Source organism: Zootoca vivipara, chromosome 3 (genome assembly GCF_965207765.1).
Source record: "Zootoca vivipara chromosome 3, rZooViv2.hap1.1, whole genome shotgun sequence".
Lineage (NCBI taxonomy): Eukaryota > Metazoa > Chordata > Lepidosauria > Squamata > Lacertidae > Zootoca > Zootoca vivipara.
The window spans coordinates 109,980,364-110,007,568 of NC_142586.1; the positions used below are offsets into that span (position 1 = coordinate 109,980,364).

At 41.6% G+C, this 27,205-nt stretch overlaps 1 protein-coding gene across 5 annotated transcripts in view; it reads right to left on the reverse strand.

The window, feature by feature from the left end:
- The window catches only part of FANCL (FA complementation group L), a 48,912-nt gene extending 25,976 nt beyond the window's left edge, over window positions 1-22,936 (reverse strand). Inside the window, exons 1-6 of one of the 5 annotated variants that reach the window (XM_088666875.1) lie at window positions 22,630-22,781; window positions 14,076-14,449; window positions 13,686-13,744; window positions 8,796-8,856; window positions 6,882-6,938; window positions 925-1,022 (exon numbers count right to left, since the gene is read on the reverse strand). In XM_088666875.1, the coding sequence (XP_088523001.1) occupies window positions 925-1,022; window positions 6,882-6,938; window positions 8,796-8,856; window positions 13,686-13,744; window positions 14,076-14,192 (392 nt within the window). In that variant the 5' untranslated portion in view covers window positions 14,193-14,449; window positions 22,630-22,781. Of the gene's footprint in view, window positions 1-924; window positions 1,023-6,881; window positions 6,939-8,795; window positions 8,857-9,353; window positions 9,481-13,685; window positions 13,745-14,075; window positions 14,450-22,629 lie in introns of those variants that run through there. The other 4 variants (XM_088666876.1, XM_035110929.3, XM_088666877.1 and 1 more) reach the window with 4 other exon arrangements.
- Between the last annotated feature and the right edge of the window lie 4,269 nt (window positions 22,937-27,205).

Consider the following 27,205-nt stretch of genomic DNA (forward strand, 5'->3'; position numbering starts at 1 on the left):
CGTAGGGTTGTAATCAATGAAATTGTATTCTGCATAAACTGACTGACATAGGTCCATTAACTCTGTCTCCAAGTAAAAGTTAGTTGAATACAACCTACAGAGTCCTTCTACATGCAATACATAACTATTACTCCATGGTTCCAGATAAGGATTCAAGGTGTGGATCTCTGCAATAGAAAATGAAGAGGGGTGTGTGAAGGGTGGGGTTCTGTGGGGGCTCTGTACCATAAGTTGTTTTTCTCTATGTCAGCCAGGTTTGAGACAAGTGATTTCTGTCCATGGGAGGGCATTAAGAAATGTTACTTGTACAGATGGATTTGGAGCTCCAGAGGAGCTCCAGAGGTTACCCCTTGCTTTCTCCTATGTGCATTTTGCTACCTTTGTGGTTCCACAGAACTGCTTTGGAGGTTGCCACCCTTCCCCAGCCAATTGATACAGGCAGGAAGATAAAGCCTTGTAACTTCTATGAAGGCACGGCATGATATACCTCCTCCAAGAATGAAGTGAATACTCCTGTGAAACTAGGGTAGTGTTTTGCACCTGTTATTCTGGAAGATCCCCTTCCTCTGTCTACCCTATAATAATTAAGGAAGAGGGGAAATAATTAAGCTCTGACTTTCTCAAATTGTTCTTTCTTTTCTTTTTTCTTTTTGAGGAAACCAGCAAAAAAGAATGGAGTCAAAGACCAGTTACCCTTAACTACCCTGAGGGGAATCCCAATTCCATACTACATAAACTCTGTAGAAGAGACTTTCAATTGTAAACAAGATTTGACCTGTAGGTTCTTCTTAAGGCCTTTCAAAAAATCTAAGTTAAGAACTTAATTAAAGGATAGTTATAATAACAAAAACTATTTAAACAGAAGTTGTATGTTAAATTGACTAAACAGTTTATTGAAGATCACAATTATTAAACATGACATACTTATTCCATCCCAAAGTTTGTATATCTCCGATGACACCAGAGTAATAGTGTGGAGACGGAGGCGCATGAACTTCTTGTGTGTTTTTCAAAGCAACTTCCTGTTGAAAAATATAGCATCTTATACATTTGTTAAGTGTTAAGTGTTAAACAATAAATAGATAGAGATATATAAAGAGAGATATAGAGATAGATAGATATATATTCATTCTGATTGTATACATTCAGACGAATCCCAATCCAGCTAAGGTTAGTCATGGCTAACAATGCAAATCTATATGTCTATTCAAAAGACACTCATAACTAAAACAAGTTTCCTTGTTTTCAGCAAGGCTTATGGATGCAATCTTATGCACGTTTACCCAGAAGTTTCAGTGTATTCGATGGAACTTACACTGAGGTAAGTGTGTGAAGGCTATGGACACTTACTTGCTAGGGTTTGATTCCTCTACACCTCAAGCCTTGCTGGCAGTGCCTTGTCAGCACCACAGAACTGGTCCCTTCCTGCTTCTCCACTCCTCAGCTCATGGCTCAGCCTGCTTGCTCAGGTCTGCCAGCAGTGGATTCCAAGCACCTCATGGAGGAGATATCCGTAGCAGCAGCTGACACCACAACTCCCACAGGGCTTGCTCCAAGAGCACTGAGGAACAGACTCTGCTTGAACAGCCTCTCCCGAAGAAAACTATTTCCCTCCATCAGCCTCCCCCTTTTCTCCCAATAACTCTTGTACTCTTTGCACCCAGAGTCTAGGAACCCCCCCCCCCGTTTCTTTCTTCTCATCCAAATTTTGTTACTACACAATTTGCTCTCTTTTGTTCATTCTTTGTGCCTTCCGTTTCCACAAAACATGTGGTGGGGACCACGACACAGATTTTGTCTTCTGAAGTTTACAAATTATTCCCTATACAGTGGTACCTTGGTTCTCAAACTTAATCAATTCTGGGAGTCCGTTCGACTCCCAAAACAGTTTGAAAACCAAGGTGTGGCTTCTGATTGGCTGCAAGAGCTTCCTGCACTCAATCAGAAGCAACAGAAGCTGTGTCGGACATTTGGCTTCTGAAAAATGTTCGCAAATCAGAACACTTACTTTCGGGTTTGCGGCGTTCAAGAGCCAATTTGTTCTACGACTAATGCACATCAATCTCTGACTTTTATCTTCTGAGTTTCTGGGGGTTGTCCTGTTGTTATTCTGTCTCTCACAGCTACAATAAACCTACCATTAAAATTATGGACTGGTCATTTCTTCATCAGAGGGCAAACGGGCAAATTTAGCAGGGGATCAAATACTTCTTTCTCTCACTGTAAGTCCAATTTGCACTCACTGTGACTTGCTTCTGAGTAGACAAGTACAAGATAGCACCATATCATAATTGCTCATTTGACAGCACAGTGTGCGCTGTCTTCTGTATAGATCTACATTGGTTTTATACCGTATTAAATTCATAATAGATTTTTTTTTGTCATTATGTATGTTCTCAATTAATGAAGCCTAAAATTGCAACAATTGGAATGAGGGGGTTTGCATTTTTTTCCCGGTTAAAAGGGGGTCCTCATACTAATAAAGGTTGGGTCCATTAAACTGCTTTTGAACCCTTTGGTAGAAATCTCTCCACATTTTTAATCAGGCATTGTCAATGCATATATGAATACAAATTTGAAGCATGCCTCAGAGATTAAAAAAAATGGGAACACTCAAACACTCTAACTAGAAGGACATCGTGAAGAGAAAGGGGTACATAAAACCTATGTCTAGTGGAAATACGTATTTAGAAAATTCACAACCACTGACCAAGTTCCTTCTGGAAATATACTCCAGTATGATTCAGAAAATGAAGCTCAGAGCTATCAACAAGTTTAATATGAAACATCCTAAAAAATGAAGAGTAGTATGATAGAAGCATCATGGCAGTTTCTAAGTTCTAAGAGCTTATCAGGTGATAAATCTCAGCCTTTCACCTTGCCACAATCTACTGGCAGCAGAACAACCACCTGTCCACACCTAATGGATTGCAAATGATAGCCTTGCTGCATGGGTTAGCTGTGGGTTTTGCCTTTTTTAAACAGAAAAATAAAAAAAGATCTGTGTGCTTCAGAGCTCAGGAAGGGGAGGACACACTCTTAGGGTAAAAAAGAGAAGAAGAAAAATCATGAAATGGTAGAATTTTTGCAGAGAGAGGGAAAGAAACATGAAATCCTTGCTGGTGTCTGCAGTTTTCTTCTTAAAAGGGTTACATAGGCACGTACACACTTGAGTGGCACAATGAGAGAGCAATCAACCTCTAAAAGAAATTATAAGAAGTCATAAAATAGTGCAGATATGAAGGGAATTATGCTGCTCATCAGTAGACAGTCAGAAGCACTATCCAAGAGGTGCCCTCATGTAGCAGTATCATTTCGCACAGCATTTGCAGAAGAAATGCACAAAAGCGTATCATTTAACCTGCAACAAAATACTGTTGCCTGAGTGCTGGAAAAATATGATATGCTACTCAAGAAGAATCTGGATCTTCAGCAACAAGTATATAACTGCTGCACATTCACTGTGCTAAAAATGATAGTCTATAAAAGCCCTCAGCACTAAACATTATCAGCAAACAGGAAAAATATTTGAAGAAAAGCAAGTTCAAACAAACGAAGTGTGTATGTACTCTCAATTGTACTTTTTTAAAAAACAGTGTCATAGAGAGCCTCTTTAGATTCAGCTGAAAATAGCTCAGGTTTCTCCAAAATATCCAAATTCCCAGGTTCTGAAATTTAACATTTTCACAGGAATGAAACTGTGGTTCTTTTGAAGTTGCAACTGGATTTCACCTTGCAATGGTCAGTTCCTATTCCATTTCTGTTTGGCAAGTTATAAATCAGAAACCATGGTCATGGTAAAATAAGAACAAAATAAAGCATGCCTCTCATTTTTTAGCTCTGGAATCACCTTTATGATGGATATATAAGCAATAAAGAGATATTCTTACACTAGTAATACTGTGCTGCACATGACATACCCAAGAACTTAAATAGGCAGGTAAATTAATCTATGCACATTGCCTCATACTCCTCCTTTATGGCCAGCAATGAAGTTAAGAGGTAACCATTTTCTTCCCTTCTAATCTGATATTCAGCTAAGGTAGATACTGCCTATTCAAACAAGCCCTATGCAGGGGTTACCAATCCAAGAAATAAACACATGAGGGGCACAATGGGGATGGCCACACTAACTCTGCTTCCTCTGTCATTGTTTTTTCCACTCTGTGTTTAGAAGGTTCCAAAATGGACTTCCGCCTGAGCGCTGTAGAAGATGGCTGACAATAACATCTCTCTGGCCTGCACAGGGTAATTAACGAGGCTGTAATGGGAGTACGCAGCCTCCCGAAATCTTCCCCGGGGGGACGGGAAGACGCAGTCTCATCCGCAGATGCCCATCACCAGCTTCAACTTTGGAAGGAGGGGCTGGCGGCACTGGATGGAAAGCCCCTGTGTGAGTCTGGATCTCCTGGACGCTGATTCTTACGAGCTAACCAGGCTCCATGACTTAAGAGAGAAATTGGATATGAGTTGTGGACATGCTTCAGACAAGGAAGGAGATTTATTCTGCAAAGCACAGCCACTGAGAAAACAAGATAACTGAGGAATGTTTTTCCACCAAGGCAAGAAATGGTATGTGACGGAGCAGAAGGCGAGAGGCTATAACTCTATAATTGTGTTTTATTATTTACTTAACAAACCTCCCTCTGGAAGAGCCATATACAGCATTTATAAAGCAAGCGAGATCGGAATGTTGGAAATGTATTGCGGTAATATGGTTTTTTAAATATATAGACTGTGTGAATTGAAAATATAAATAATTAAATTTTGTAATTTGGGACTTGCCTGGAATGTGGCTAAAGATTCCCTAAATTTATGGACATCTGAGAGAAGCAAGCTCATTAGCAGTTGGAAACTTGTCAAGAAATGTTTGAGATATGACGCAGTTACAAAAACAGCCTCCGCCATCTTAGAGACAGAGCCAGCTGCAACAGCAGTCAAAGGGGGAGGGAGCCATAAATAATGACATTAGATGTGTGTATACGGTTGTGACTCGGCAAAACCTCCCCTGAAAAGGCTGCTTTGTGTGGCAGCTTGGAGAAAATCATCACAGAGGCTTTAAGATCTGATTTATTGGGATTATTTGAAGATTGTGGTTGCCAACTGTGAAAAGGATTTTTGGATTTCTGGATAGACTTGGCAAGATACCAGCATGCGAGGAGACAGTGCTAAATTTATAAAAGGGAATTATGGCATAAATTCACACAAAATCATATATGGTTTGATTAATCTTGCTTGCCAGAAAAACTCAGTGACTTGAAAAGAAGAAGATAATAATAGATTATGGAATAAGATGTGGACTATATTGAAAAGAATTGCAGTGACTATAAGAGGGAGGACTATAATATAGATGAGGGAGAAAGGTTGCTTTCTGCTGCTCCAGAAAAGCGGACACGGAGCAAGGGATTCAAATTACAAGAAAGAAGATTCCACCTAAACATTAGGAAGAACTTCCTGACAGTAAGAGCTGTTCGGCAGTGGAATTTGCTACCAAGGAGTGTGGTGGAGTCTCCTTCTTTGGAGGTCTTTAAGCAGAGGCTTGACAGGCATATGTCAAGAATGCTTTGATGGTGTTTCCTGCTCGGCAGGGGGTTGGACTGGATGGCCCTTGTGGTCTCTTCCAACTCTATGATTCTTTGATTCTAGGGCTAGGCCTTCTGAGTCTGAAGCATGGGAAGTCGACAAATTTGTATAATTTGGCAGAGGATTTGGATTAATTGTTTAATTGATATTTGCATAATTTGTATAATTTGAAAATGGATTAGATATTTAAATTGGAAAATCTAATTAAAATGTTTATTAAAAATAATAATAGAAGGTTCCAAAACGTATGAGTCTCCACAAATCAAAAAAGGCTCTCTACTTCAAACAGCCATCTTCCACAAATTTGAAGGCCATGAAAATAACAGAGGTTTGCAAATGTATGGAACATTGTTTTAACTGAGTGTTGAGTTAGATACAGACAAATAGTCCAGGGCAAAGTCAAATCAGCCAATTTTGATGCAGACTGGTTCTCATTTTTTTTATAAAAAAAATAAAAATTATAGAAATAGAGTGTCATACAGTGGTACCTCGGGTTACGAACGCGATCCGTTCCGGATCGCAGTTCGTAACCTGAAAAGTTCGTAACCTGAAAACGGCGCTTTGCGCGCGGCGCTTCTGCGCATGCGCGCCGAAAATACTTCCGGGTTTGCGCAGTTCGCAACCCGGGTTGTTCGTAACCCGAGGTGTTCGCAACCCGAGGTACGACTGTATAAGCATCCCTCCCATGAGTCACTCATCATTGTGGTTTGGGGTCTATAGGATCTACTGTATATGTAACTGCATCTCTGTAATTAGTTTTTTATACTGAATATGCTCCATGTATGGTTCTGCTATTGTTTACATGGTTATGTGTTAGTTTGTACATACATTGGTACCTCTACTTACGAATAACTCTACTTACGAATGTTTCTACTTACGAATGGAGCTCCATCTGCCATTTTTGATGCGGTTTAGATAGGATTTTTTCTACTTACGAATTTTTATATAGGGTTGCTTCTACTTACGAATTTTTTCTCCCAATGCATTCCTATGGGATTCAACTTACAATTTTTTTCAACTTACAAATGTGCGTTCGGAACACATTAAATTCGTAAGTAGAGGTACCACTGTATCTTAAAACAGTTGCATTTGGAAAATCATATCCCAGTTTCTAACTAGTAACTTGTAAAAAGAGGTTACATAAGCAATAGTAATTGCTGATCCAGCACAATTCCAGAAAACTGCAATTATTATGGAAGATTAGCAAATAGGGTATCTTGCTTATTGTAGAAGTAAGTAAAAGCAAACAGTAAGGAGACAAATTAGGATCACTAATTCTCTGTAATATAGTTCCTCACCAAAACAGTCTTCAACTCCACCATGAAACTGACTAGATCCGAAGAATGCTGCAACCGCTGAAAAACAATTACTTTTTGTTAATTATTTCATGTAATGTTTTGTGCTAATATTATTGCATTGGCCTGCTTTTAATCATATAGCATGTGAGTTAAAGCTGTTAAAGCTAGACAGGACTCCATTTTGCAGAAAGTGAGAAATAAAAAATGCTCCCATGGCTTCAACATTTCGAGAGAAATATCATCTCTACACACAACTCCCCAAATCTCTTCTGAAGTGTTTCCTAGAAAGTATCTCACTCAACATGCCTTGTACAAAGTCAGACCATTGGTCCACCTAGCTCAGTATTGTCTGGCAGTGGCTCTCCAAGATTTCAGAGAGGGGTCTTCTTCCAGGCCTACCAGGAGATGCCTAGGACCTTCTGTATGCAAAGCAGAGGCTCTATCACTGAGCTACAGCCCTTCCTCCCATGAAGAAAACATTTAGTGAAGCAGATGGCTACATAGCCATGACTTTGTTCCCACATTGTCCTCCCATCATCATCATTAAGTCAGAATGCCAGATCTTTCAAAGAGACACTATCAGTCAACCAAGCTTGGAGCACATTCTTCCCCCTCTCTAATAAGGAATAGCACTCCATAATAATAATAATAATAATAATAATAATAATAATAATAATAATAATTTATTTATTTATTTATACCCTGCCCATCTGGCTGGGTTTCCCCAGCCACTCTGGGCGGCTTCCAACAGAAATATTAAAATATACTAATTTCTTAAAGATTAAAAGCTTCCCTAAACAGGGCTGCCTTCAGATGTCCTCTAAAAGTCTGGTAGTTGTTTTTCTTTTTGACATCTGGTGGGAGGGCGTTCCACAGGGCGGGTGCCACTACCGAGAAGGCCCTCTGCCTGGTTCCCTGTAACTTGGCTTCTCACAGCGAGGGAAACGCCAGAAGGCTCTCGGCACTGGACCTCAGTGTCCAGGCAGAGCGATGGAGGTGGAGACGCTCCTTCAGGTATACTGGACCGAGGCTGTTTAGGGCTTTAAAGGTCAGCACCAACACTTTGAATTGTGTTCGGAAACGTACTGGGAGCCAATGCAGGTCTTTCAAGACCGGTGTTATGTGGTCTCGGAGGCTGCTCCCAGTCACCAGTCTAGCTGCCGCATTCTGGATTAATTGTAGTTTCCGGGTCACCTTCAAATGTACATAGAGCGCATTGCAGTAGTCCAAGCGAGAGATAACTAGAGCATGCACCACTCTGGCGAGACAGTCAGCGGGCAGGTAGGGTTTCAGCCTGCGTAACCCTGATGGAGCTGATAAACAGCTGCCCTGGATACAGAATTGACCTGCACCTCCATGGACAGCTTTGAGTCCAAAATGACTCCCAGGCTGCGCACCTGGTCCTTCAGGGGCACAGTTACCCCATTCAGGACCAGGGAGTCCCCCACACCTGCCCGCCTTCTGTCTCCCACAAACAGTACTTCTGTCTTGTCAGGATTCAATCTCAATTTGTTAGCCACCATCCATCCTCCAACCGCCTCCAGGCACTCACACAGGACATTCACCGCCTTCACTGGTTCTGATTTGAAAGAAGTAGAGCTGGGTATCATCCGCATACTGATGAACACCCAGCCCAAACCCCCTGATGATCTCTCCCAACGGCTGCATGTAGATGGTAAAAAGACTTCATTGTGGGATTCAGCTTCCCCTACTCAGGGTCAGGGTCATAAGCACTCACTTCTGTTGTGATCTAAAAATTCATTTACTTTGAAGCATTCCTACACAAGATGACAAAATCGCTCTAAATATTTACTTGCAAGCAAATGGGTTGTAGGCTACAGGCCTTCTCAAGTATTTATAACATCACTAGCTACTGGTATTCAGTAAGTTCAGCAACACATTTCACAAACATACCTGTTTTAGAATTTGCTGGTATCCATCCAACAACTTTTTCAAATACCAGCTACACTGTATCCTACAAAACATAAAATAATCCATATGAAGTAAACTGGAAGACTAACATTAAAATGAGTGCTTTCTGGTAGTTTTATGTACACGGAAAGGAAAATAAAACACACACACACACACACACACACATCCTTTATTTTAAGAAATTTTAGTTTCTTGTATGTTATGTCATCTACCATAATACATGAATTTCAAATGTATATGTTTACCAAATGTGTTCTATAAAAATGCCTAATATTCTCTGGAACAGTGCTGTATTATCTTATAGGAATTGCTATTTTCTCAGTGCACTTTATAAAGGTGCATGTTAACTGAAGTATGAAGTATAACATACTAAGATTTTTAAACTTTCAATTGGCTAATGCATGAGAGAGAGAGCTTCACTTTCCTCTATTACGCTTCAAAAGAGTGGATAGTGTTAGAATCAAAGTAGTAGTACATTGTAGAACACATTTCTGATTGCAACATAATTTCAGAAAGCCTGATTCTATAACCTAAATTTACCATACATGGTGCAGGTAATTTCCAATTCTGACTCTGATCACAAGGTTGCAAAACGTAGCATCATTACAACAAAACATGAAGAAAACCAGTCTCCATAAAACTGAAAGTGCTGTTTGTCCTTCTAATCCTGAACGATAAAAATGAAAATCAATATTCACCTTCAGATGGAAGTACAGTCATACCTCGGGTTACAAACATCTCGGGTTACGAACACCTCGGTTACGAACTCCGCAAACCTGGAAGTATTTTTGCCGCATGTGCAAAGCGTGAAAATCGCAGAAATTGCGCTTTGCGCACGTGCAAAATGGCGCTTCGGGTTACGACCATTTCGGCTTACGAACTGCATCCCGGAACAGATCGTGTTCGTAACCCGAGGTACCACTGTACTGTATTTTTCCGGGTATAAGACGCCCCCACGTATAAGACACCCCCTATTTTTTTTAACCCAAAATTTAAAAAAATAGAAGTTGTTCAGCTTTCGGGGGGGGGGGCGATCACCCTGTTGAACTTTTTTTGGCTTTCTCCAGGGCACCGACACTGCAAGCCGACCAAAGGGGTGAAGCAGGCCCAGGTTGCACTTCTCTCATAGAGTTGTTGGTGCAGCCACAGGGCTCCAGTTGCCACCCTATACCTTGCACTGTTTGTGGCGCAGCACAAAGACCTGCGCCCGTGTGTGCACGCCTGAGAAAGAGCTCACTGTGTGCTGCTGGGGAGGGGGAAAGGAGGCGGCAATGCTTGCAGGAAGCTGCACCCGCCTCCCCCTTGAAGTATGTCTCTGGTGGTGGAAGCTTTCGTAGTGTTTTTTTTTCTTCAACCCCTGTGCATTCACCATCTGTATATAAGACGACCCCCAATTTTGGACTATATTTTATTTTAGCATGGAATGATACTATATATTTTAACTTCCTTTCACAAGTGGTACTGTGAAAGTAAGAGATGGGGAGTGAATGGGCTACCATACGTGAGAGACTAGGTGAGAACGGTGTTAAAGAACATTTGATTATTCAGTCTGTTGAATGTTCTGTTAGCTTGCTTCTATCCATACTTTGTTAAAATGGAAATGCTTGTCAGATTATATACTACGCCAACCACAATCAGAAGTTTTTTTAAAATACAGGGGCAAAAATGCTTCCTTCTTGTCTCCTCTAAAACTATTTGCCTTTTTTGTAATTTATTTATTTGAGAGCTTTAACCCTGCTCTTAAGCAAATAAGCAAGCAAAAAGCTCTGAGTGGCTTGGGAAGATCAATACAGTGGTACCTCGGGTTACAAACTTAATTCGTTCCAGAGGTCCGTTCTTAACCTGAACCCGGGGCACAAAATTGTTAGGGGGTGCAAAATTTCAACACCCAGTGTTGCCTTCAGATACAAAGAAGTGTACGTGCACACGAAAGCTTATACCGAGAACAAACTTAGTTGGTCTCTAAGGTGCTACTGGACGGTACTGTATATAAATTTAACAAATAGAATAGAATAGAGTTCCATATATAAATATAAAAAGTTAAATATAAAAATTAAAGAAGCACAAATATTTAATCTTGTATGTATAAAAAGTGGATCAGAGATAACAATTTCCCTATAGAGAGTACAAGTCAAATGTAACTGCTGAGCCAATAGAATAGCCCTGCTTTCCGCCATTCCCTTTGCTAGAGGGTTGGAAAGGGGTTAGTTTAACCTCCGGTTTGCTAGTAAAACTGAATTACTGTATTGCGAAATGATGCATGTCTAAAAAGTTTGCCACCAACATGAAAAGTTTGGAAAGTCCTGCTCTGGATGTTTGTGTGCATCTTGCACAGTACTATTATACTGCTTTTCATCTTAAATATAAATACCAAGGTGGTTCACATTAAAATATTACAATGCAACAAGCTTAATAAAACAAAATCATAGAAACCAGGAACTAGTATAATAGCCATGATAATGCCCACTTGCTGGCGGAAACACCAAGTCAAAGAGCCCCATTGGGGGCAAAAGCTGGGACCCTAAATAACAGGACTGCCAGGCCGAAACAGGAGGAAAACGCCGGCACCCTGTCTCTTCATTTACATCTTCTCTTCATTTTTACCTTCAGTAACATCTGTCTACAACATCATTAGCACCTCATGGTATTGGAAATAACGTCAAACTTATCTGTGTTGGTATCTCTATGAACTTATTTAAAAGAATATCAAAAGACTGAGTTTTACATCTGGAAAACATATTAGAACTGGACATTCAGATGGCATTAAACATTTAATAGTGTATTGGCATTAGATATCAACTGGTTGTTTTCAGAATTGTTAGTTTGTAAGTTTCTTATATACGTATATATATTTCTCAGAGGTTTGATAAACAATATATACTGAATATTGCATAATTGATTTGGAGATCATTGTGTGTCGCCCATGTGTTGCTTGTATTATACCATTATTTGTATTAACTGATATAATAACTTTGAGTTGCCTGATTGCACAGAATTCAGTATCTCAAACCAGCATTTTAAGATAAACATACATGAGTACTTAATTTATTTTAAACATCTAGGAAGGCATAATTAAAAAAGAGAAACAGAGCCAGTGTTTACTGACCATTCAGCTTCACTTAAAGGGTTCATAACCTTCCTCATAACCTGGGTAACCAACCGTTCCTATCAGCTTTTATTCCCATTATATTCATTGAATTGAAGCACAAATTCCATTCAACCTTTGCATCTCAAAGAGCAATGCACGTTTCAGAGCATGCAATGCATGCTTTAGGTGCTGAAACAAGAAACTAAGGTTCTTGTGTTTTATCATAAAAGAAGCACAGACCTTAACACCTTTCCGCAAGCCAAATTAGCTTTCTGAAATTTTCCACAGCCCTAGATGAACTCAGACAGACTGAAATAATATTAGCATAATCTACAGTTGACATAGGGCAGGGGAGGAAACCTTTTTCAATCCAAGGGTCACATTCTCTCAAGGACGAACTTCCAGGATGGCATGTCAGTAATGGGTGGATCCAGAAACTAAAGTGTGCAGAGTAACAGATTCTTACCCTTTGTGCAGTAAACTACATTCAGCCATGTAAAAGCCAAAGGTATGCACACACACAGAGAGAGGAATCACATTCAGAATCACTGATTTTTCAGAATCAGAGGCTTTTCTGATACAGGAGTTTACAACAGTGCAGGCAGTGAAGGGTGTATGCCCCTACACATTTGCAGGTGTGAAAGCTATGGAAACAATACTTGCACACATGTTCAATCCCTGCCCCAAGCAGAACATCTGTAAACCCTTTTACAGGATAAATCCACGTAATCCAAATTATTCCACTGAAGAGAACTGAACAAGTTGTACCATGATAAACATAGCTCCACATAATTCAAGAAAGTGAGATAAATCTCATACTCAAGGTAAAGGGGGGGGAAACCCCACAAAGAATTATCAGTCAAGCTGTGCTGGGTGCATGTTTCTGCCTGAAATGCATGGAATATGATATTCAATCAAACCATGATGCAAAACCTGAGTGTCCTCAAGAGAAAAATTGTAATCGTCACACTCCCCCACCTGTCTCTAACTGTAACATCTCTGATCTAATGCATACCAGTTCAAAATGTATGACAGCCACTTTAAATTTAAGCATGCTGCAGCTCCCACATTATGATGATCAGTTGGTGTGAAACAATTTCTATATACAAAATCCCACTCATTTGCATGTGTTACCACAAACCCACCTAATTCGGGATCTGCATGACATGCAAGTCAGTATAGTTGCCATCTGAATATGTTATGAGCCATATTTTACTGGAGGTGTGTGCACCACAGCATCTCTGTCCCCCACTGGTTGGGGGTGGTACCCATAGCTGCCAAGTTATCCCTTTTTTTAAGGGATTTTCCCTTATGCTGAATAGGCTTCCTCGCGAGAAAAGGGAAAACTTGGCAGCTATGGTGGTACCAACTGAAGCCCCAGTACTTTACTGACTAGACCTACAATGCCATTTCCCTGGCTAGTTCACTTAAGACATTTCAGCTTTGCAAAAGTCGCTGACTGTACAAGAGTAACCCCAATATGATTACTTTCAGACCAAATTCAACTTTACATTCTTCTGTGGTTGTTCCGTGGTCTGCAGAATCAGAAAATACTTGCTCATTTTCCTACATTTTTCCATGCTCTTCCTTGACTGGTTCCACTAAATCTTACTGGTGTCAAAGTTAATTAGCAACAATCATTTAACAACTAAAATTGCTGATACTCCGGAAATCTCTTCAAACTGTAAGAGCCATCACTACTTCTCACACAAGACATATTATTAAAAATGAAAAGGTTATCTTGCAAAATAGCAAAAATATATTTAAAAAATCATGCACCTTACCTGGCATTTTTCAACTGAAGATCCGATGGTAACAATATCCTTACGTGAAAGTCTCTGCCCTGGAAAAGTAGCATCTCATTAGGTAGAATATCTACAAATATATCAACTTAGCACAGTTGGAATGCTAAGGCATATCTAGGAATTTTTTAAAAGTAGACTTTGACCTATTTTTTTACATTTTTTTTTTTTTACTATTTTACAACTCAAAGCCTCAGGCAATAAAATAATAGAAAAAATATGGCCAAATACCAAAAGAAATGTGGCTACTGTTGGATAAGAGGTCAGTACAAAGCAGCAGGAGCAACTTGACCAACAACAAGCCATGAGGGAAACCTAGTATGAACCAGAATAAGCATACAATATTAAAAGCTGCAACAGAGGGTTGCGTACCTTCCAGAACAAGTGTGGAAAGTGATGCAGGGGAACAAGGATACCAAAAATTGCAGCATTTCCTCTCCTCCAGGGAGTCTCTGCTGGAGTCATTTCCATGTACAGAAGCTCTTCCATTTGCAGAATGGTTTCAACACAATCTAATGAGGTTCTCAGTGCCTTTCCACACACTTAATTTGTTGATCTATTTATCATCTGTACTGTATCACCCATCTTCTCTCAAAACCATGCTCTTGTTGTGCAGATGTTTTATTTTCCAAGCACTCAGTGCAGTATTTTATATCTGGGAACATGCATTATAGAAACAATGAGCTGAATTAGGGCCTGGGTGCAGTAGTGAAGTGGATGAGGGTCAAACAGACTGAAGCTGAATCCTGCCAAGATAGAAGCACTGTGGTTAAGTGATTTCCAGATTGGAGAATTGGAGAACCTAGATGGGCTTACACCCCCACTGAAAAATAACAGGTATGCAGCTCAGGGATGTTCTTGGAATTATTTTTGGCCAGGTGGTCTGTGGCAAAGAGCACTTATCAGTTTCAGCTGCTACGTCAGCTGCACCCTTTCCTAGACAGGGGCATCTTGATCACTGTGACACAAGCACTGGCAACCTCACATTTGGCCTACTGTAATGTGCTCTGTGTGAGGCTTCATTTGCAGTTGGTCTGGAGACTACTGCTGATGCAGAATACTGCAGCCTGGGTGCTAAGTGGTGCTCTTTATCAGGCACGTGTCACACCAGGGCTGAGGGATCTGCTCTGGTTGCCTATAACCATCAAGCCACTTTTAAGCTTGCAGTACTTCCATATAAAGCCCTAAATAACCGTAGACCAGATTACCTGAAAAACTGCCTTCCTCTTCACTGTCTGGTAAGGGCACTACAATCATCTAATAGAACTTGGTTTGTTTTGCTGTGGCCTGACAATTACATGAGGTAACGGATGGAGGCTTTTTCATATTTCAACAGGGAGGGCATACCATAACATGGTTGGCAGCAATAGAATGCCTTCCCTGTTAACAGGAGGCCCCATCAGCTTAGATAAGCAGTCCACTGAATTGAACTTCTGATTTTACAGTTTTAACTGGGGTTTTAAGTGTGTGTGTTTTTTAACTTTTTATAGTTGAAAACTACTTAGAAATTTGTCATATAAGCGGTATATAAATAAGTGGTTGATGTGGAAAATGCAGGTGTGCAAGTATTACAGACACTTCACATTTTTGCACCACTGTGTGATCTTCTTTTATTTACTTCCTAACCCTGACTGCCCCATGGTTTTAAATGTTTGGGGTTCAAAAATCTTAAATTCTTTGGAAGTTGCACAAGATAACACTCTTTGGAAAGTGAAGGCGGAAGACAGAAATAGTAGCAGTTATTCTCTCTCCCTCCCGAGCCCCACATCACATTGAAGGGACATCAATCATCAATCCATTGCCGGATTGAATACTGTAGAAAAATCTTACAACGGATGAGATGCGGTTAGGAAACATTTTGCCTCTCATTGTGTGGAAAGGCCCTATCTTAACATAGCCCACATTCTTTTATCTCTCTGCAAGTCTGCTTCACTTCTTTTTCCCCCTTTCCCTTTTTAAGTGGCTTGTATTATTCAGAATTCTTATAGGATGAGAACTCAAGCATGTACAATACAACATAGTGATGTCCACACTGTGGATCAGGAGCCAGATTTCTTAATTTGCCAAGCAGAATGAGAAACTATACTGACAGAAATGTAAAAATTCTGGAAATGTTGAAGTCACAGAGGGAAACAAATGAAAATGGGGGACTATGGAAATGCTGGTGGAAACTGAAATATATGCAGTACACTGGTACCTTGGTTTACAAACACAATTGGTTCCGGAAGTCTGTACTTAACCTGAAGCGAACTTTCCCATTGAAATGGTTACAGGTAGGTAGCCGTGTTGGTCTGGGTCGAAGTAAAATAAAAAAATTCCTTCAGTAGCACCTTAAAGACCATTGAAAGTAATGGAAAGTGGATTAATCCGTTCTAGACAGTCCATGGAGTTCTTAAATTGAAACGTACTTAACCTGAAGCGAACTTTCCCATTGAAAGTAATGGAAAGTGGATTAATCCGTTCCAGACGGGTCCGCGGAGTACTCAACCTGAAGCGTACTTAACCTGAGGTATGAGTGTAATTGGTTCCGGAAGTCCGTACTTAACCTGAAGCGAACTTTCCCATTGAAAGTAATGGAAAGTGGATTAATCTGTTCCAGACAGGTCCACGGAGGACTTAAACTGAAAATACTCAAACCGAGGCATACTTAAACCGAGGTATGACTGTAGTTGCATAATTTTCAATGTTTTTAAAATAAAATTGTACTATTTGGTATGTTTATGAAATTTAGGCTGCAATCCTATACCTTTACAAAATGATTGCTTCCACAAGAGAAGTATTTAATTGATTAAGTTGCTTACGGTATGCCTGGAAGTTCTGGGCTAGGAGTATATGTTTAGCTCTTCTGCAATTTGAATTATAAATACTAACATTTACAGAAGACTTGGATATCTTGAAGTTAGTCTTACTTCATACTTAAGTAGCAGACATAGTAATAGGATTGCACTATTACAGAGCAATCCTACATAGGCTTACTCAGAAGACCCATGCTCTTTAATGGAACTTACTCCCATAAAAACATATACTGTATAGGCTTGCAGTGCCTTCTGACCATTTTATCCTCCAGCAAGGCAGGACAAGGAGCTGCTTGTTTCAGAGTATGTAGCAGGGTGCCCTGTCACAATGGATTTGAGGAGAGGTAAAAAGGTCATTTCCAAGAAAGAAGTCAGGTCAAAAGGACAGACATAGGACACTTGCTTCCAGCATATCTTAAATTAGATCCAAGTTTATCCAAAGACAAACAGCACTTCAGAAGCAATCAAGGACATTTTTGCCTCTTATGAAAATGGAAGCACCCTTTAGGTGCAGAAAAGGTAATGGATTTGAATGACATATATATCTATAGTAGATATGGAATTTATTATTCTCTAATGCTGAAAATTGACTTACATAAAACCCTTCATATTATACATTCTAGCGAAAATCTTAAAAGGCATTTTACTCATTGCAAACTTGGGGGAAACTCCAAATAAAAAGTCCCATGTTCTAGTTTTTTCCTAATCTACTGTACTTCTTCTTCAGTTGTTAAATTGGAAAAATGAATTCAATTAGAGTTGACCAATATGCATGCTTGCAGTTACAGTGGAACCTCGGTTTATGAACACAATTGGTTCCGGTCGTCTGTTCATAAACTGAAGCGTTCATAAACTGAAGAGAACTTTCCCATTGAAAGTAATGGAAAGTGAATTAATCCGTTCCAGATGGGTCCGCGGTATACTCAACCTGAAGCGTACTTAACCCGAAGCATGGGTATAATTGGTTCCGGAAGTCTGTTCATAAACTGAAGCGTTCATAAACTGAAGCGAACTTTCCCATTGAAAGTAATGGAAAGTGAATTAATCCGTTCCAGATGGGTCCATGGCGTTCATAAACCGAAAATTTGTAAACCGAGGTGTTCATAAACCGAGGTTCCACTGTACTGTTAGCTTCCTGGCAGGTCTTTCCTTATGTTGTTACTCAGCATTCTTATACCTTCCAGTCACTGAAGGCAATTTTTTCTATTAGCAAGGGCAGCTAGCATGCACCAAGTTTTGCTTCTTCTGATGTGCTTATGAAGCCCTACCGCTTTTCACAATCACCTGGGGAGTGAAGCTAAAAGATGCAAAGGGTTAAGGCACATGCCTAGGATGCTAACCATGCTGGGCATCCAAGTAATACATGTAGAATCCTCACTGTTCAAGGATGCGGCCAGCCAGCCACGCCCTCTTCTGGGATGCTGTATTTCAGCACCATTCTACATTTGCTTAGCCTTTACTGGACTGTTTTAGAGTTCTCTCCCTGCCCTGTGAAGCTTTTCTCTAGTTCTGCATACCATGGGGTTCCCTCAAGTCTTCTGACACCTTCCTCTTATACATAGGAGGTACCATTTTGACCACATTTGGATCCATTCATGAAGAATGACTTCACTCTTAGTATATAGAATTCCATGGAGGCTATTCCACAAATGGGAAAACACATTAATTTGCATGGAAGCTAAAGTTATTGTTTTAATTTTCCTATGATGTGCTAAAGCTATAGGCCACTGAATGACCTATAATAGAGCATCTGCAGGTTGAAAATATTATTTATTTATTATTTGATACACTAGGTTTTTGACACGGCAGTCAGGGAGGCTTACAATTCTCCCATCCAGTGGTCAGCAGATGGTAAAAAAAAAAAACACCACAAACTCCCTCTCCCAGCCCTCTTCTTCTTTTTCACAGTGCAGGTGATATTCCTTCGCCCTGTGGCAGAGGGACTGGCAGAGGCCCTGATGGTATATTTGCCTCCCTTCCTCTATTCATTCTCAAGAGGGCAGAATAGTGTCCATACATAGAAATACCGGTAGCTATACAAAATTCTGTCACTTCTTGAACCTTGTGTGGTTCCATGTGGTCTAACATTCTAACTGGAAAATCAACTAAAGTTGGTTAATAAATTCATGACTTGCATTGGTCAGGGCCTGTAGTTTGCACTCACTTTTTAGCAAGTTACCAGGACTCCCCAGAGCACACATTTTGTCTTGGCTAAAGCAGTGTGAAATGTCATGGGCAGAAAGGATCTTCTTTCTAATAAGAACTAATTTCTAATCAGTTCCACTCTAGCATCTGATGAAGTAGGTAATTGCCTACAAAAGCTCATGCTGTTTCAGTAAAATAATTTCAGTTCATCTTAAAGGTGTAACTGTACTCTTTCAATTAAGTTTCATAATACTGTAAAGGATGCTATTGGCCAAATCTGGGAAACAAATGGAGGTGTCAAGTCTCCACAACACAGTTCATAAATCTCTGATCAGGGAAGTATTTTAACTAAGTTTAGAAGCACTTATCAGAGTTTTAATTATTTTCAGCATTTGCACAAAGGAACGGACATTTCAAGAAACTGTCATAATGAAGAATACAGAAACACAATTAATGTACCCCATAACCTTTACCTCCATGGTATATTGTAACTCTCACTTCTATTACATTTAAATGGCCTTTTTTATAAAATAAAAGCAGATGTAATTCTGACCTTTTGTAAAGGTCAAATAACTATGATTCAGTGTTTCATTAAAGTACTGAAAGGTACTTTAAAAAACACCTTTAAAAAGAAAATCTCCTACAGGAAAATATGGTGCCATACGCAAATGTTGTAAATTCTAGACATACAATAGCTTTGATAACTGTGCTTTAACTGGGGGTGAAGGGGTGTTGCTTTCTTTTCCCCCTATCTTCTCTTTGTACATTCGACAGCACTTTGTGTGCAGCCAGCTACCTTTGCTTAAACAATTTCTCAAGAAAACACAGAGAAAGTTCTGTTTCAAATAATACAGCTGCCAGTGCATTAATGATTTTAAGGGTGGAATCCTGTGCCAATAATAATAATAATAATAATAATAATAATAATAATAATAATAATTGTTAGTTATAACCCACCCATCTGGCTGGGTTTCCCTAGCCACTCTGGGCGGCTTCCAACCAAATATTAAAAACAATACAACATCAAACATTAAAAACTTCCCTAAACAGTTTTCTTTTAAACAACTTTTAAACTGCCTTCAGTTGTCTTTTAAAAGTAAAACAGTTGCTTATTGCCTTGACATCTGCTGGGAGGGCATTCCACAGGGCAGGCGCCACTACCAAGAAGGCCCTCTGCCTGGTTCCCTGTAACCTCGCTTCTCGCAGCGAGGGAACTGCCAGAAGGCCCTCAGCACTGGACCTCAGTGTCCGGGCTGGACAATGGGGGTGGAGATGCTCCTTCAGGTATACAGGACTGAGGCCATTTAGGGCTTTAAGGGTCAGCACCAACACTCTGAATTGTGCTTGGAAACGTACTGGAAGCCAATGAAGATCTTTCAGGACCAGTGTTATATGGTATTGGCAGCCACTCCCAGTCACCAGTCTAGCTTCCGCATTCTGGATTAATTGCAGTTTCCGAGTCACCTTCAATGGTAGCCCCACATGGAGTGCATTGCAGTAGTCCAAGCGGGAGATAACTAGAGCATGCACCACTCTGGCAAGACAGTCTGTGGGCAGGTAGGGTCTCAACCTGCGTACCAGATGGAGCTGGTAGACAGCTGCTCTGGACACAGAAGTAGCCTGCGCCTCCATGTACGGCTGTGAGTCCAAAATCACTCCCAGGCTGCGCACCTGGTCCTTCAGGGGCACAGGTACCCCATTCAGGATGAGGGAGTCCTCCATACCAGCCTGCCCCCTGTCCAAGAACAGTACTTCTGTCTTGTCAGGATTCAACCTCAATCCGTTAGCCGCCATCCATCCTCCAACTGCCTCCAGACACTCCCACAGGACCTTCACCGCCTTCACTGGGTCTGATTTAAAAGAGAGGTAGAGCTGGGTATCATCCGCATATTGATGAACACCCAACCCAAACCCCCTGGTGATCTACTACTGAATTCAACTAGAAAGCTCACCCCAATTTTAATGCAGTTTGAAGAGATATAGTCCATTCTGCCATCTCATTCTGTTGCATCTTTCTTAAAGAAGGTGGCTCTGTTCCAGTTGCCCTGATGCATACTATAGCCTCCAACACCGGCCAGGGGATCAAGGTCCACTGGGTCAGTTGCAGCACTTTTATCCAGTCAAGACCATCAGGAAGGTCAGCCTGGCAGCAACTGGTTAAAGAACTTATTTTGCAGCTCATTTATTTGTTCTGGCATCGTCAGACTAATTTCCCTCTTGTATCCATTTCCCTCCATGCTCTTTATGACTGTGTGTATGTTTGTGTGTTCTTTTTAACTGCAACCACCCTTTTGGCAGGGAAGACTACATTTTAACACCAACAGCATTGTTAACTGCGGTTACTTAAAATGTAGCTTAATGTATTCGTAAACTGCCTGAAATGGATCTGCATTCCCAAAAGGTGGAGCATAAATAATAACAAATAAATACCTCAGGTTACAAACGCTTCAGGTTACAAACGCTTCAGGTTACAGACTTCCCTAACCCAGAAATAGTGCCTCGGGTTAAGAACTTTGCTTCAGGATGAGAACAGAAATCATGCTTCGGCAGCGTAGCAGCAGCAGGAGTCCCCTATTAGTTAAATCTGGCGTCTCAGGTTAAGAACAGTTTCAGGTTAAGAACGGACCTCCGGAACGAATTAAGTTCTTAACCAGAGGTACCAGTGTAAATTGAAAATTAAACAAGAGCTCTCTTCTTTCCTACTCTAGTGATAGGAAGCCTACTTGTCCATCCAGCCCATCATTATTAATACCGTACTGTGAAGGTTACTAATATTTGTGAGTTAAACTGGATTGTGAGATGCAACTAATAAGGCATAGCAGTACAGTAGTACTAATGTATGTATTTATTTAAGTTATATCCCAACCTTCCTCCCAAAGGAACCTAGGGTGGCAAAAACCTCTGTCATAAAAATGCATTTAAAAATGAAATAAAAAATATTTAAAACATTCTAAAACTGGTAAAACAACAAAAACAATATAGCATCTAAAACATATTTAAATAAATAGATATGTCACTAAATCATGTGTCTGCACAGCCCCACCAAAACAGAAAAGGTTTCTGAAGGCAGTATAGTACCTGCCTAATGTCAACAGGCAGAGAGTTCCAAAGGTGCTGCTACACTACCATCATATACCAGATCAGGCTATTGGTTTATCTAGCCTAAATGATTATTATTTCTGATTTGCATTCAGATGCTTTGGGGGGGGGGAGCTGGTCTTGCATGCATTCACTTAAAATATTTTAAGTCGCTCTGAGCTGCTGCGGCAACCCCTCCACCCCAGAAAGACTAATAAATTTAATAAGCAACAATGTCATTAAACCATAATAACAACACAGAACGTTCCAGGTACCTTCAACTTTTTGAGATCCGCTTTGTACCTGGGCACGCATGCTGGAGGGGGGGAGGGCTGCTCCTGTTGCACAGAATCAGAACTGTAAATTTGGAAATGGGGCGCTGGGGTCTTTAGGCAGGTCACCACCCTGCACTGCAAGGGGTTGGACTAGATGGCCCTCGGATACGTCTTCCAATTCTGTGATTCTTCTAATGCAGGGATCCATAGCGACCTGCCTTGGATCCGCGACCACCAATCTGAAGAAACCAGCGGCTCTCAGGCAGAGAAATGCTCCCCCCCACCACCACCTTTTAAGCCTATTACGAAGCCTGCTCTTCCGCCTTCCCCTCGACCTATGCCGCGGGAGACGCGGGTTCGAATCCTCCCTCAGCCATGAAGCTCCCGGCCAACCTCGCGGGGTTGTTGTGAGGAGAAAAGTAGCGAGTAAGTCGTTCACACTATCCCTGCCACTTGTCTCCTCGGGTCGAATGCATAGCTGTCAAGTTTTCCCTTTTCTCACGAGGAAGCCTATTCAGCATAAGGGAATTTCCCATAAAAAAATGGAGAACTTGACAGTTATGGTCGAATGCTGCACCTTAAACGTTTTCCCGTGTGTGTGTCGGGGGGGGGGGGAATGCAGCGTCTCAGTACCTGGGCGGTGACGAAGCCCTCATAGACACTCTTCTCCCGGTTCTGGGGCAGGAGGAGCGGGCACTCTCGCAGCAGCGACCCAACACCAGCAGCCATTATTGTTATTACCGGTACTATTTCCCGCCCGCTCGCTTTTTCCTCTCCTCACGCGCAAACGTTTTTTTTTTTTACCGCCGCCGAACCATTCGACCACAACCGCGCAGGCGCAATCTCTCTCCCCCCCTCCTTGAGGAGGGAGGGTTCGGCGCGGCGCATGCGCGTGGCCCCGAGAGAAGCAACTGACAATGTCGCGCGCTCCACACCCGTTCCCTCTCAGCTCGAAAGAAAGGCCAAGAGTGCGGCGGGAGGGAGTCGAGGGCGGGGTCAGAGATGGTCACGCCCATCGCGCGCGCCGTTCTGTGTTCTATCAGGGAGGGATGAAATCAGTTTCGTTTTGAATCCGCCCCGTGCCTCCCGCCGCTAACTGTGATTGGGCAGAACGCGCGCATGGAGGAAAGTGGAGGGGCGGGGCTGGAGGTAAGCCACGCCTTTTTTCGAGTCAGTTGTGGCAAGTATATACTGTACTGTAATAAGTTTCCGCCTGCGGTTTGGCGGGGCTGAAGTTAAATACAGTTAAATATTGGCTCGCGCTGTATTTCGGTGTAGTCCTTTATTACTATTATTACTATTATTATTATACCCCACCTTCCCCCCCGACAGGGACTCAAGGCTGCTTTACAGAGAAAAATGAGGACAATTAAAAACATACAGAAAAAACAATCCCTTCAAAACAAACATTGGGAAAGTTAATACTACCGTATATACACGCACAAACCTATGAAAAACATCAAGTTAACTGCAGTAAAAACTGCAGGCCTTGAATTAAGGGCGACTTATATACACAGTTTACCTGGGAGTAGGACCCATTGAACTCAATGGGGCTTACTTCAGAGTAGACATGCACAGGCTTGATTATGACATGCACAAAGATGGAAATATCCAACCCCACCTACTGTGGAGGAATGGTTGATAAAATTATTGGACTTAGCTGGGACGGTGAAGTTAATGTGTTTAATTAGAGAAAAATTATTACTGACATTTATTAAGGGTTGGAAACTTCTGATTGCTCCTAGTTATGGCCTGGAAGAATGCTTTTGGGGAGAGGCTGCTCTAGGGCAAAGCCCATTTAACCTGCATTTTCAGAAATGTAATTTAAAGAACTTGGTTTTCCCTCTCATTCTTTTTTCTCCATGTGTGGTGGTGTCTTTTCAGATTGTGAGCTTGAGGGAAGTGACCTCAGTACTGATTTTTGCAAGTTGCTCTGATAGTCTTTTGAGCTAATGGGTAAATGCCATAAATGTCCACTCAGAAATAAGCCCTTCTAAATTCAGTGGGGCTTACTCCTGGGTAAGTGGAGTTAGGATTCCAGGCTCCGTTATTGCCTATTCAACTTATATAAACATCTCGCCCTAAAATAGCAGGGCCTTTGCAGTTGGGGCCCCAAGGCTGTAGAAGAGCCGTAATCTAGGGTTGCCATAAATCTGGGATTTCCCAGACATATCCAGAATACTGCAGTCGGAAGCAGTGTCTGGCCAAAAATCACTAAAATGTCTGGGAAAATCTGGACGTAAGGCAACCCCATGTCATTTTGGCGATTTCCCTTAAAAACTTTGCCAACTTGGGGAGGGGGGGAGAGCTCACCAACTTTTCTGTCCGGATTTTCACTGTTTGAAATATGGCAACCCTGTCGTAATCTAGATTTGGGGAATTATGTTTCTTTGTTTAACTGTTGTTGTTTAGTCGTTTAGTCATGTTCAGCTCTTCGTGACCCCATGGACCAGAGCACGCCAGGCACTCCTGTCTTCCACTGCCTCCCACAGTTTGGTCAGACCCATGTTGGTAGCTTCAAGAACACTGTCCAACCATCTCGTCCTCTGTCGTCCCCTTCTCCTAGTGCCCTCCATCTTTCCCAACATCAAGGTCTTTTCCAAGGATTCTTCTCTTCTCATGAGGTGGCCAAAGTATTGGAGCCTCAGCTTCACGATCTGTCCTTCCAGTGAGCACTCAGGGCTGATTTCCTTCAGAATGGATAGGTTTGATCTTCTTGCAGTCCATGGGACTCTCAAGAGTCTCCGCCAACACCATAATTCAAAGGCATCAATTCTTCGGCGATCAGCCTTCTTGATGGTCCAGCTCTCACTTCCATACATCACTACTGGGGAAACCATACGGTAGCTTTAACTACAGTATACAGACTAGATTGACTATACGGACTAGATTAACTAGATTGACTAATTGGCCGGACTCTATATAAGGCCATTTCCTGACCAGTTAGGCTGAGTGAGACAGCCCACTTCAAGGAATAGATTAAAGGGCAGAAAAGGATCAGGTATTTAGTTGGGTTTTTTAAAAAAAAAAAATCATTGGGTTGAACTCGGGCACAAAGGTCTCTTAAGCCACATCCACTGCTCCCCACTTTCTGAGGTTCCATCAGATGTTGCCTACACATCTTTAAGCCAATTGTCATAGCTATAGGGACTAGAAGCTTGCTCTTTCCATTTTAAAAAATATTTTAGGATTCACAGGGATGCTGAACTCTGTCTCCGGTAAGAATTTCTGTGCTAGCAAAGGATGATGGAGGACGCACAGGCCTGCATGCTGCTATCTATTCCAATTTTCGGACCTCTTTCTCTAAAAATAACATCAAGTGGCCTTGAATTTTTCATCTGCGCACATATGCAGAACACGATCTTGGCTCCCAAGAATTATTTCTTCCTGGCAGGTGTCCAAAAGCAACCATATAAATCAGTTATCTTCTACACATAAAGTACATAGGTTCTCTAATGCCTCATTTACATCTTGAATTACAAAAAATATTCCCATTACAGACATTGACAACACCGGAAGACCAGATCAATCCATATGCTGTACTGATTTGGAAGGCCCAAAAGGATGCTGTTAATCCCTTTCAAACCTTGAAAATACTTGGAGGTTTTCCAGACTGTCCGCTGAAGGTTTTCCCCTTCAGAAATGATTGGCGGGGGTGGTCTGAATCTCTAAAATAGAGCTTTGGCTCATAATTCCTGTTTGCCTGTTCCCACCCTTCTTCAAAATTCATCCCCAGTATGATCTTTCTAAACCACATAACTGCATCTTTTTAAAATAAAAAATAAAGCTTCCCTACTGCCCGTAAATCTCTCCGTTCTTGTGTTTTAAAAATAGATTCAAGATAGGATGTAGAACTGGGCCAAACGAGATTAATTTCAACACAGATAAATGCCAAGTTTGGCATATAGCATTGTATCCCAAGTTTGGCATATAGCATTGTCTCATTAGCACAAAGGCTTCTGCCCTGCACAATGGGATTTTCTTTCTCCTTTCCCTGCAGGTCGCCTGCACCTTCCAAATCTTTTGGTGGTTACCCCCCCCAGTCCTCTGGAGCAGGTGGAAGAGGCTGCAGGGAGGGAAGAGGGAAAGGAAGTCCATTTGCAGTGGGATAATTGTCAAATAAAAGCATGTGTGGCACTTGGCTTGATAGCAGCCCATGTAAACAGGATCTGGGTTTATTAGGAGGCCAGAAGCCAGACATGTGTCAGCAGGTTTGATGTGGTTGCTATTCTTCTTCTTTGGCGATCACTCGTAGCGGAGTAAGATTGTCTTCCATAAACAAGGTTTTAACCATGAGTCCGTAAGTGTGGAGGCCAATTCTGGATCCACACATCCTTCCACAGTGGGGACATTGGTTTCCGAGCGGGAGTTGATCATGGTTTGGATTTGCCAAGCATGCCTTCCTCTTAGCACGTTTCTCCCTCGAGCGTCTTCAAAGTCCATGACACCTTTGGTAAAGGCTGTTCTCCAATTGGAGCGCTTGCAGGCAAGTGTTTCCCAATTCTTAGTGTTTATACTACCTTTTTTATATATAGATTTGCCTTGAGACAGTCTTTAAACCTCTTTTGTTGACCAGCAGCATTGCACTTTCCATTTTTAAGTTCGGAATAGAGTAGTTGCTTTGGAAGACGATAATCTGGCACCCGCATATGTCCAGTCCAATGAAGCTGATGTTGATGAATCATTGCTTTGACACTGGTGACCTTTGCTTCTTCCAGTACACTGGTATTAGTTCACCTATTAAGGCTAATGCAATTCTAAGTTGCATCAACAGAAGTACAGTGGTACCTTAGCTGTCAAACGGCTTAGTTGTCGGAACAAATCACTTCCCGAATGCCGGCAAACCTGGAAGTGAGTGTTCTGGTTTGCGGACTTTTTTTGAGAAGCCAAACGTCCGACACGGCTTCCGCGGCTTCCAGTTGAGTACAGGAAGCTCCCACAGCCAATCGGAAGCTGCACCTCGGTTTTCGAACCGTTCCAGGAGTCAAACGGACTCCCGGAACAGATTAAGTTTGACAACTAAGGTACCACTGTATAGCGTCCAGGGGTCGGCAAGGTTTACCACACCTGGTCCCTCCGTGGGACTGATCATGCGAGTTTGGCCGCAATTTTTGGCGTCTGAGCATGCGCAGACGCAATTTCCTGCACTGGGGAAGTGAGTCCCTGCACCTTGCTGCACCGGTTTAGCGCAGTGCGCGGGGACTCACCG